The 10,361-nt window shown below is 31.6% G+C and overlaps 2 protein-coding genes across 2 annotated transcripts in view; both read left to right on the forward strand.

Moving 5' to 3' along the window:
* The window catches only part of LOC111706611 (uncharacterized), a gene marked incomplete in the record, with an annotated part of 22,812 nt that extends 14,124 nt beyond the window's left edge, over window positions 1-8,688 (forward strand). The window contains 13 exon segments of the mRNA XM_023479526.1: window positions 20-47; window positions 242-335; window positions 392-517; window positions 1,908-1,954; window positions 3,023-3,124; window positions 3,302-3,400; window positions 4,734-4,798; window positions 5,258-5,318; window positions 5,562-5,666; window positions 6,372-6,427; window positions 6,483-6,648; window positions 6,822-6,913; window positions 8,463-8,688. Of these exon segments, the coding sequence (XP_023335294.1) occupies window positions 20-47; window positions 242-335; window positions 392-517; window positions 1,908-1,954; window positions 3,023-3,124; window positions 3,302-3,400; window positions 4,734-4,798; window positions 5,258-5,318; window positions 5,562-5,666; window positions 6,372-6,427; window positions 6,483-6,648; window positions 6,822-6,913; window positions 8,463-8,542 (1,121 nt within the window).
* A 307-nt stretch (window positions 8,689-8,995) lies between these two features.
* On the forward strand, window positions 8,996-9,496 carry LOC111706605 (sporozoite surface protein 2-like). The gene has a single exon (XM_023479518.1). The coding sequence runs from the start codon at window positions 8,996-8,998 to the stop codon at window positions 9,494-9,496; it is 501 nt and encodes a 166-aa protein (XP_023335286.1).
* Window positions 9,497-10,361: the final 865 nt, after the last annotated feature.

Consider the following 10,361-nt stretch of genomic DNA (forward strand, 5'->3'; position numbering starts at 1 on the left):
ATCCAATTAGAGATATGAGCTATCTCAGAATCCAAGTGTAAATTAAAGTAAGTAAAATTTTATATATATTTGTGTAATAATCAATTTATTATTCAATCAAAACAAACAGATAATCATCCTCATATCCAATGTTTCATGGACCAATGTTTCATGGACCAATGGACATGGACCAATCTTCAGTGAGGTCTGTTCTCGACTCAATTTATTAGTTATTTGTGTAATATGTTTTAATTTTTTTCAGGTATTCTATCTTTTTCGTTGCTTTTGACAAGGAAGAGAACGGTTCGCAGGGAAGCCACGAGTTCCTTCGAGGATTCCTAATCAATCATTTTAATGTAAGAAAATATTAAAAAATATAATTTTGAAAATTTGATTTAAATTTTTTTTTAAGGTCAGCCATTGGCCTGAGTTTCAGGGAGCTATAATAATGGATTCCATCATAAACTTTAATGGAACAAAGAACAGTCAAATCATTCCAACAGACTGGAGGAATGAGGTTCCAAGCACCCTGGAACAGGTATACAACTGGAAATTGTTCCTTTTTAAACCATTAACTCCTAGATATGCTATTTATTTATTGTCGCGCGAATTAAAGTAAAGAAGGTGTAAAATCTTTCCGCGGGATATTTAGAAAAATTAAAATTTCCATTACAAATAAATCTATAACTTTTATTTCTAAAATGTGTTATTTCATCTTCGAAAAATAATAATAACCCACCACCAGATATATTAAAGGTAATGTAAACAATAAACATGTAACTTTCCCTTTCCTTTCTTTTCCTTTCATTTTCCTTTAATTTAAAAAAAATTTAAAATTGGGGGGAATAACCTTTATTTTTGGAGGTTTTTAAATATTTTCTCCTAAACCACTTGATTTTGGATGTTTTTGTTATATTTCATAAATAAATAATTACTTACTTAATTATTTTTTCGTATATTTTTTAAATCACCATATAAACCTACCAACAAATAGTTTTTAACAAAACGTTTTGTCCTGGATGATGATAACAAATATCTATTTGAAACTTTCATAAATCATAAATCATAGCTCCTCTTTCTGAAGTCTCTGAAGACCTATTGAGAAAAAAAATATGCTAATATTCAGCTAAATAAGTTTTTACTCTCATTCTTGGACACAAAAACCAGTCTAGTGTGACTTATAACTAGAATGGACTTGAAGGAAATATATTGTATTTAAAATTTGACCAATATATATATAAATTTGACCACTATATACAGTGAAACCCATAATAACGAATACATAAGAAGAATTTGTCAAATGTCGTCTTGACAATTTTTCAATGAGTTTTATAGTATATTACGTAAGTTTCTGTATTTGCGAAAATAAATAAATAGCCATGAATATGCGGGAACAGTTTTAAAGAGTTCCATATAATCATTTAATTAAAAAACCAAATATCTGCAACATTCCATTATCAGAAAGTGAAGAATACGACATTTGATTAATTCTTTCAATGTATTCGTTATTAAGGGTTTCACCGTATGAACATTTGACCAATATATGTAAAAATTTGACCAATGTATAAAAAATTTGACCAATAAATATAAAAATTTGACCAATAAATATAAAAATTTGACCAATGTATAAAAAATTTGACCAATAAATATAAAAATTTGACTAATGACCAGAGTCCAATTCATCGTTTCAGGGGTAAGAAAGGGTTGAATCTTTTCCCGGAAAGAAAGTATTTAATCAATTGTAAATTTAATGTTTTATCAGGAAATGATTTGAAAATGATTGAACTCACATAACTCACTTAGAATCGTAAATGGAAACTTTTAGAATCATTTAATTTTAAAAAAGAGAATAATGAGAAAAATTTACCCTCACATAGTTTACAGTTATTTAAATTTACATTTTTTAATAAAATAAACTTTTAATTTAGGTTGCAAGCAACGAATTTCGAGGAGACTTCTTATCAATATTTTACAGGTAACATTATTCATGATTTCATAACAAAATTTTAAATTTTATAATTCATGTAGATATATTATAGAGAGAATTACAATGCTAGCGCCACCTTTAGCAGTCAATTTGTCATAAAAGTATTCTTTAAAGATTAAGAGATTTGAGTAATTTAACGAGTAGAACTGTATACCTGGGTTTATTTTCAAATATAGCAAAGAAGGTTAGTCGGCAATTTTTTTTATCTCCCTGTAAACATTTAGTCTCCGACAAACAAAAAGACGTCCAGAATTATTTACTCGACATTTTCCCCATCGGCACATATAGTGGGTTAAAATGTTTCCTGGGCATGTTTAATGGAACACCATGTCTTTCAAAAATAGACTGTTTAGTACCTTGTTTTTATTCACTGCATTCTGACTTTCTTAGCTCGCGTAAAGTAAATACTACAAATGCACAGCTTTGTATAACATTAGTTTTGTATGATAACATTAGTTTTGTATGATAACATTAGTTTAGTATGATAACATTAGTTTTGTATGATTACATTAGTTTCGTATGATAACATTAGTTTTCTATGATTACATTAGTTTTGTATGATAACATTAGTTTCGTATGATAACATTACTTTTGTATGATAACATTAGTTTTGTAGGATTACATTAGCTTTGTATGATAACATTAGTTTTGTATGATTACATTAGTTTTGTATGATTACAATAGTTTTGTATGATTGCATTAGTTTTGTATGATTACATTAGCTTTGTATGATAACATTAGTTTTGTATGATTACATTAGTTTCGTATGATAACATTAGTTTTGGATGATAACATTAGTTTTGTATGATTACATTAGCTTTGAATGATAACATTAGTTTTGTATGATTACATTAGTTTTGTATGATTACATTAGTTTTGTATGATAACATTAGTTTTGTATGATTACATTAGCTTTGTATGATAACATTAGTTTTGTATGATTACATTAGTTTTGTATAATTACATTAGTTTTGTATGATTACATTAGTTTTGTATGATTACATTAGTTTTGTATGATTACATTAGTTTTGTATGATAACATTAGTATTTATCTAGAAAAGAACCAGAGGGTTTACTGGCAAACCTTGTGAAACAACATAATCAGAAGCTAAACGAAGATCCCTTGTTTGTAAACAATATTGTAAACAAACCAGACAGGTAAACTTCTGTGCAGTACACTGTAAACAATATCGTAAACAAACAATTATTATATTCTCTTATAATTATATATGTATTCTATATTCATTCATTCTATTCTATCATATTATAATCTATTCTTTTCTCCTCTATTCTTTTCTATATTTTTCTATTTTATTCTATTCTATTCTATTCTAGATACAAGTATATGGAGTTCCCTGTAAATCTACCAACTGAACCTCCTCCAATTAAATATATGGCTAAATATGCACAATTCCTTAGAAGTGATCATGCAAGGTATTTCACGGGCAGCCGTAGTACATTTTAATTTCCGAGCCGGGTCAACCTTTCCGGTCCCAGTTTGTACTGTCTCGCCCTGACATTGGGTAAATAAAGCAGACACTCAATAGGACTAGCCGGTGCTACAAGGTTGACGCGGTCAGACTTTAGGTTAAATTTACTTTTACTAAAGGGTCAGCGGTGCGTGATTTATCAGATGTTTAATATGTTAGGATCACGGTAAAGAAAATGTTAGTAAAAAATAAAATGTTGGTTAGGTTGATACCTATTCACTTCAGCATTAGATTGGGTACCAATGCCTAAGGTTTCTTTCTGTAAATTGAGATTGCCTAAAACTGTTTTTTAACTTCTTTCTTTTGATGAGATTTGTGTAAATAAGTCTGATGATTATCATTATCATTTAATCTGGAAAATTTAAACCCCCGAGCTAGGGATTCAATGATAAACCCGAGGATGTGTAATGTACATTAATTGTTTAGAAACTGTACATAACATCCCAATTTTCCAAATTATTAACACCACAATGTTTATCTTACAGTTCTATGACGTTTCTAAGGGTAAAAATGTTCAACAGGCAAAAAAGGATCGATTCACAACGGTAACCTTCTAAGCGTTGTCTTGTCAAGTATGAATTAGATATCCATGTTTTTGGGTTTTAAACTGTATTTTTGCTATTTGTGCAGTTTCTCTGCAAACGTGACGTGTAAATTAGTTGTTTAACAGGAAACAATGAAGAAATTATCAGAATTAAACACGCCTCGAGTCTCGAATCAGAAAAACAACGTTATCTTCCACATTTCTGATCAGATTAATGGTTCAAGGGTACCGTTGTAAATTTGGAATTGCCATCTTAAATAAAATAATGATTTATTGTGATAAAACCAAATAGTGAATATCATTCACAGTTAATTATGAAACAAAAAGATTATCGGTTCAGCAGTCTCTGGATATGAGGAATAGCAGATTTTCTATATTTTTCTGTCCTGGCATGAGTAACATGATACTGCTCCTGGTGGCGTAGTTTATGTTCATGTGGATGAACTGCGGCAGGGAAGAGATAACGATGTTCAGAAGATTTAATACATTTTTTTTGCAAAAGAGAGAGATAGCTTGTACCTTCTTGATTCTAGGGTCTCCAGTTCACAGGACTCCAATGCCCTTATATATCCAACATAATCTTTGCCTAAAATAGTTTTTAGGCAAACTCTCTGTATCCGTTCAAGGGAATTGTTTGTCATCTTTGATTGGAGAGTCAATTGAAATTACACTTACAGTCCCTTTAAGTGCATAGTTTTTTAAAGATATGTTCAGTGACGCATTGTTTGTATAGATTCTGGTATTCTAAAGAACATATGTACACACTTTCTCTCCGAGCTGTTCTACTTACAGATACAGGTAGTAAATATGTACAAGCAAAGTACTGTACATAGAACGTACATTTTTTATTCTGGTAATAGCAATTTTATAAGTTATTTTTTTCGCAGTTGTTATAATTTTTTAGGAAAATGGTAATTTTGGAGAAAACCTTTTTAGGAACCATAATCTTTTGTCGCTTCCTTTCAGTAAAATTAGAACCAATGAAAATTTAAAGCTCTGAGGTTTTACAGTTCAATTGAATCCCGTTCCATACCAAAAAATCTTCTTTTCATAAAGAAATGATTATTCACTATAGCCTAATAATATAATTAAATTAAACTTCTAGAAAAAGTGTAATTATGTTTGTAAAAACATTTTTTTTTCATATTTCACATTTCATATTTCATATTTCATATTTCATATTTCATATTTCATATTTCATATTTCATATTTCATATTTCATATTTCCTATTTCATATTTCATATTTCATATTTCAGGACCGTATCGGGGTTTAATGCAACAGTGCTATCATCAACAATGCGACTCTAAACGCGGAAAGTAAGTTTTAAGATTTACATAAAAATTCAACCACGCCAAAAATTAAATCTAAAAAAATGACTCGGAACTCATGAACTTTTGATTTCATAAATTCATTGTAAAATTCTCGGGTCATGAAAACTTAAACATTTTTAGCATGCTTCAGTAATTTCAAGGCTTGATTTCATCACAGGACAAAAATGCTGCATTTGAAATGACAACATAGATGTGCAAAATGAAAGTTTTAAAATATAATAATTTTAGGTTTAAGGGAGTGTTCGCGGATTTTAATTTTCTGTCGAAAACAGTTCAAACTGTGATAGACACCATTACAGATATGGCAGGGGCCGAGTGTCCAGCATCTATTAGGTAAATCTATATGTATAAAGTAGTAATCTCTGTTCGCTTGGATGTCCGATCATAACTCATGAACCCCCGGACAGATTTGCTTCAAGTTTTGTTTGGGGAACTTGGTAGAACCACGGGAAAGTTCTTATTGTCTGAGATGGAATTTAAAGAATTTGAGCCGCGGTTTACATCCGTCAAAACTCGGTTTAAATTAAGCGCCGGCTTAAATCTTGAAACATTTGATACAATTTTAAGTGGAACCAACCATATTTAAACCGCGGCTTAAATTTAAACCGCCGCTCAAATTCTTTAAATTCGGCCACTGGTTTAATATTCTAATTTGAGTGGGTTGACTTTAACAGAGAAAACTTCACACTCTTGTATGCCGAGTCCATTAGCGCCTGATCCATTCAGGGTTCAGTCATGTGTTTGTTGTCTATTCTGAACCAAGAAAAATAGTATGGTGGTAACATCTATCTATCTCATTATCCAATTAGAGATATGAATCCTTGAATCGACGCTATCAGTAAATGTAAATATTTACTTCTACTGAACCTATAATGACCATGTACCCCATGCACCCATTAATTGTACATTTTGTACTATTTTCAAAGAACAAATACGATCTTTAACTCGCCTCTGAACTGCCATGTTTGGTGGGCCACCCTATATCTGATCAACTCAGTATTTATATTTTATATATTTTTATATTTTACATATTTTTAGATCCCAAACCATGAAAAGGTTTGCCAAGAGCTCAGAGACATCTTGGGAAGAATTAAGTAAGTTAAAACATGCTTTTGAATTGTTTTTAAATTTAAGTTTTTTTTCATTTAGACATTGGTGACGAGGAGAGAAAAGGAGAAGTCGGGGGAAAAGAGCTGGAGGAGGAGAAGGAGATGATTGAGGAGAAAGAGGAGAAGGAGGAGAAAGAGGAGGAGAAGGGGGAAGAGAAGACTGTTCCCAAAGATCCGTTCAGTAAAACAAAAGATTCTCTCATGAGGTTAATCGATTTTTATCGTTTTCCTTCTTTTCTTCTTTTTTCCTCATTTTATTTTAGTGTCCAATCTAATAGCCATCTCTTCACTTATATTCCCCCCCTTTTTTATCTTTAAAATCTTTTTTATCTTTCCAAGTTTCTTACATTTTGTTTTTAAGTAATCTTTTCTATTTTAGTGTAACTGATTTGTTGGAAAATGGTGTAAGTGACGAATTAAACAAAGACGACATTTATAGTTCTCCTTCGTCGATAAAATCTTCAGCTTCTAGTAAGCATCATTTTAGAAAAGACATAGATTAAAATTAAAATAAAAGTCAATTTTTTTGTGACTGTGACCCATAAAGCTAAAAATTAGGAAGACGACATTTAAGCCTTTTGTATTTGATGGTAAAGGGTGTCCCAAAAAACTTGGGAATTCAGTAACGAATTCGATATCGTCTTTATTTTGAAATTGCATTGTAATACCTAATTTCAAAAGCCATAATATTATTATTAGAAACAGAACGTATAAAACCGCTAAGTATAACAACAAGGTGTATTTTGCGGGAGAATATTTTTTATATTTTAGAGAAATTAGACTTTCCTGTAATCAAGGGCGTATACAGAAATAAATGTAGGGGGGGGGCAAGATTTGCGCGAAGCGCAAAAAATTTTTTTGCCCCCCCCCTAGGAGCTCCTAGGGGGGGGGCAAAATTCGAACTGTAAATTCATAACACTTGGCTTCTTGGATATCAGGCATAAGTATAAGATACTTAAAAGGCACACATACAGTCCAAATAATTACCTTCTAAGCATTGTTTCTAAAAAATCGACATTTTATTATACTTTTACAGGTATATTTAGTATTTAAACTAGAGATAGTAAAAGACATTTTTGAAAATAAAAACTTAACTTAAACTTAAATTCTATGAGATGAAAAGAAGTACAAAGGTCCAGAAAATAATTATGACTTGTAAAAGTTTCTGTTGTGAAAAAAAGTAGGAGTACAATTGCTGCAATCTAAGAATGAATGATAACTCAAGGCTTATAAATAACAGTATTTGATTCATGATAATTATTAATCAGCAATTCACAGATACCAGTCACAACGGCAACTTTTAACAGACTCACATCACTACTAAACAAGACTAGCATAAAATGTAAAGTGTGTGAGCTGTACAAATGTATGCAGACTGTGTGTTCTCTGAACCCAACTAAACTCTGTGTACTCTGTGAACTTAAAAGTTAAAATTAGGTTAGGTTGGTTAGGTTAACTTGGTTACAGCATGAGCACTGCACTGTAATTATATATATTTTAAAATTTTGTTTTTTTATAATAATCATGAAAAGCAAACTTATTTTTTTTGTGTTCTTCACTCTTCAGTTAAGATTTGAAAAGTGTGAAAGGCTTGCACAATTCTAGGGGGGGGCACTGCCCCCCATGCCCCCCCTGTATACGCCCTTGCCTGTAATGCATTGTAGCTTAACATTATCAGCGGTTTCTATACGTTCTGTAAGATTTTTAAATGGTAGATTAAAAATCTACGTATAAAAATCTCTTTGTACAGTGTACAATGCAAAGCTGTTGTGTTTTATGTTCATAGGGCTATTAAAAACAATAGACTTATATTCATCTTTATCTTTCTGATCCAAAGTTTTATGGGTTCTATGTGTGTATAAAATATATCTATAAAATAAAATAGTTTAAAACTATATGTAGATTGATTCCAATAAATTCGATAAGAATTTTAAAAAGTAAAACAAAGTTATATAAAAAGGATAAACATTATGTAAAATTGCATAAAAAATCATAAAAATAATTTTAGATATATTTTCAGGGTTCGGGCCTCTAGCTAATACAGCACTGTACATAGCGTACTCTTTTAGATGGGTTCCTTCTCTCTTTGTGATGGGGTAGATTATGTACAAAGAGTACAATTTGCAGTAAAGGAAACACAAAACTATAGTTACCTAGGTTTTACAGGGTGAATTCAGTATTAATTACATGTTAAATAATATAATATTTTTTGTAAAAATGAAAAATAAAATATATATATATGGAAATAATTGTTTTATATTTGGAAAAGTGTGTTTCTTAAAGAATGTCGTTTAACGTCATCTTTCACTAAAAGATGTGCATGCCCAACATGCCCATTATGCCCAACATGCCCAACATGTCCAACATGTCCAACATGTCCAACATGTCCAACATGTCCAACATGCCCAACATGCCCAACATGCCCAACATGCCCAACATGTCCAACATGCCCAACATGCCCAACATGCCCAACATGCCCAACATGCCCAACATGCCAACATGCCCAACATGCCCAACATGTCCAACATGCCCAACATGTCCAACATGCCCAACATGACCAACATGTCCAGCATGTCCATTGTCCAACATTTCCAACATGCCCAACATGTCCAACATGCCCAACATGCCCAACATGCCCAACATGCCCAACATGTCCAGCATGTCCATTGTCCAACATGTCCAACATGCCCAACATGTCCAACATGCCCAACATGCCCAACATGTCCAGCATGTCCATTGTACAACATGTTCAACATGCCCAACATGCCCAACATGCCCAACGTGCCCAACATGCCCAACATACCCAACATGCCCAACATGCCCAACGTGTCCAACATGTCCAACATGCCCAACATGTCCAACATGCCCAACATGTCCAACATGCCCAACATGCACAAAAAATGCCCAACGTACCCAACATGCCCAACATGCCCAACATGCCCAACATGCCCAACAAGCCCAACATGCCCAACATGCCCAACATGCCCAACATGTCCAACATGCCCAACATTAAGTGTACGGAGAAAAGGTGCACCAAATATTAATTACTTGTGAAACTTTTTATTCTATTCTTCCATAAATTGTAATCGTATAGATGTTAACGTCATTTCTGTTGTTTTCCAAAATACTGAAAGCTGCTTAGTGTTGGCTTATTTTCTTCACCTCGAGATGGAAAATTTCAATTTTTTGTTGACATTTAGAGTACATTTTAATGGTTAATTTAATAATTTGCCAAGAAAAGAATCATGAATTTAAGGAAACAGGCAACATAAATTCCGTACAGTTGTCTCCGAACTCTTATCCTTTTTGGGCAACCCTGTAGTTTAACCTTTACGCAGAAAATAATTTTGTACAATAACTTTTATTGAGTACACTATAATTGTACAAGATAATTGTACACTATAATTGTAAAAGATAATTAGCAGAAAGCATTTAAATGAGAGTGGCAATCACACACTTTGTTTATTATTATTTAAAATCATAAATATTTAAATAAACCATTTTATAATTTTACAGCTTTAAAATTAAAAATTAAAATTTTTTTTGAAACTTTTACAAAAAGATTTGAAAAACGGCGAAAATTTACTTTTCTAAACACAATTTAAAGGAATTCAGTCAACAAAACTTCGTATAAAGTGCAATTATATACTTGCAATGATACCCTTTAAACTTAAAAGATAAATGATCGTAGGATTAAAAAGTATCTTTGTAAATCGTAAATGCAACAAATTATTTAATGAAACCACGTGACCAATCCCTTTGTTTAATTAGTACTGAGAATGAGAAGGATGTGATTGTTATGTACTGGGTGTCCCAATAAACATAGGAATTCGAATTCGATATCGTCTTTGTAATGAATTTAGCATTGTAATCCTTAATTTCAAAAGCCATAATATTATTATGGCTGCTAGAGTTTATT

The sequence above is a fragment of the Eurytemora carolleeae genome, unplaced genomic scaffold (genome assembly GCF_000591075.1).
Source record: "Eurytemora carolleeae unplaced genomic scaffold, Eaff_2.0 scaffold745, whole genome shotgun sequence".
NCBI lineage: Eukaryota > Metazoa > Arthropoda > Copepoda > Calanoida > Temoridae > Eurytemora > Eurytemora carolleeae.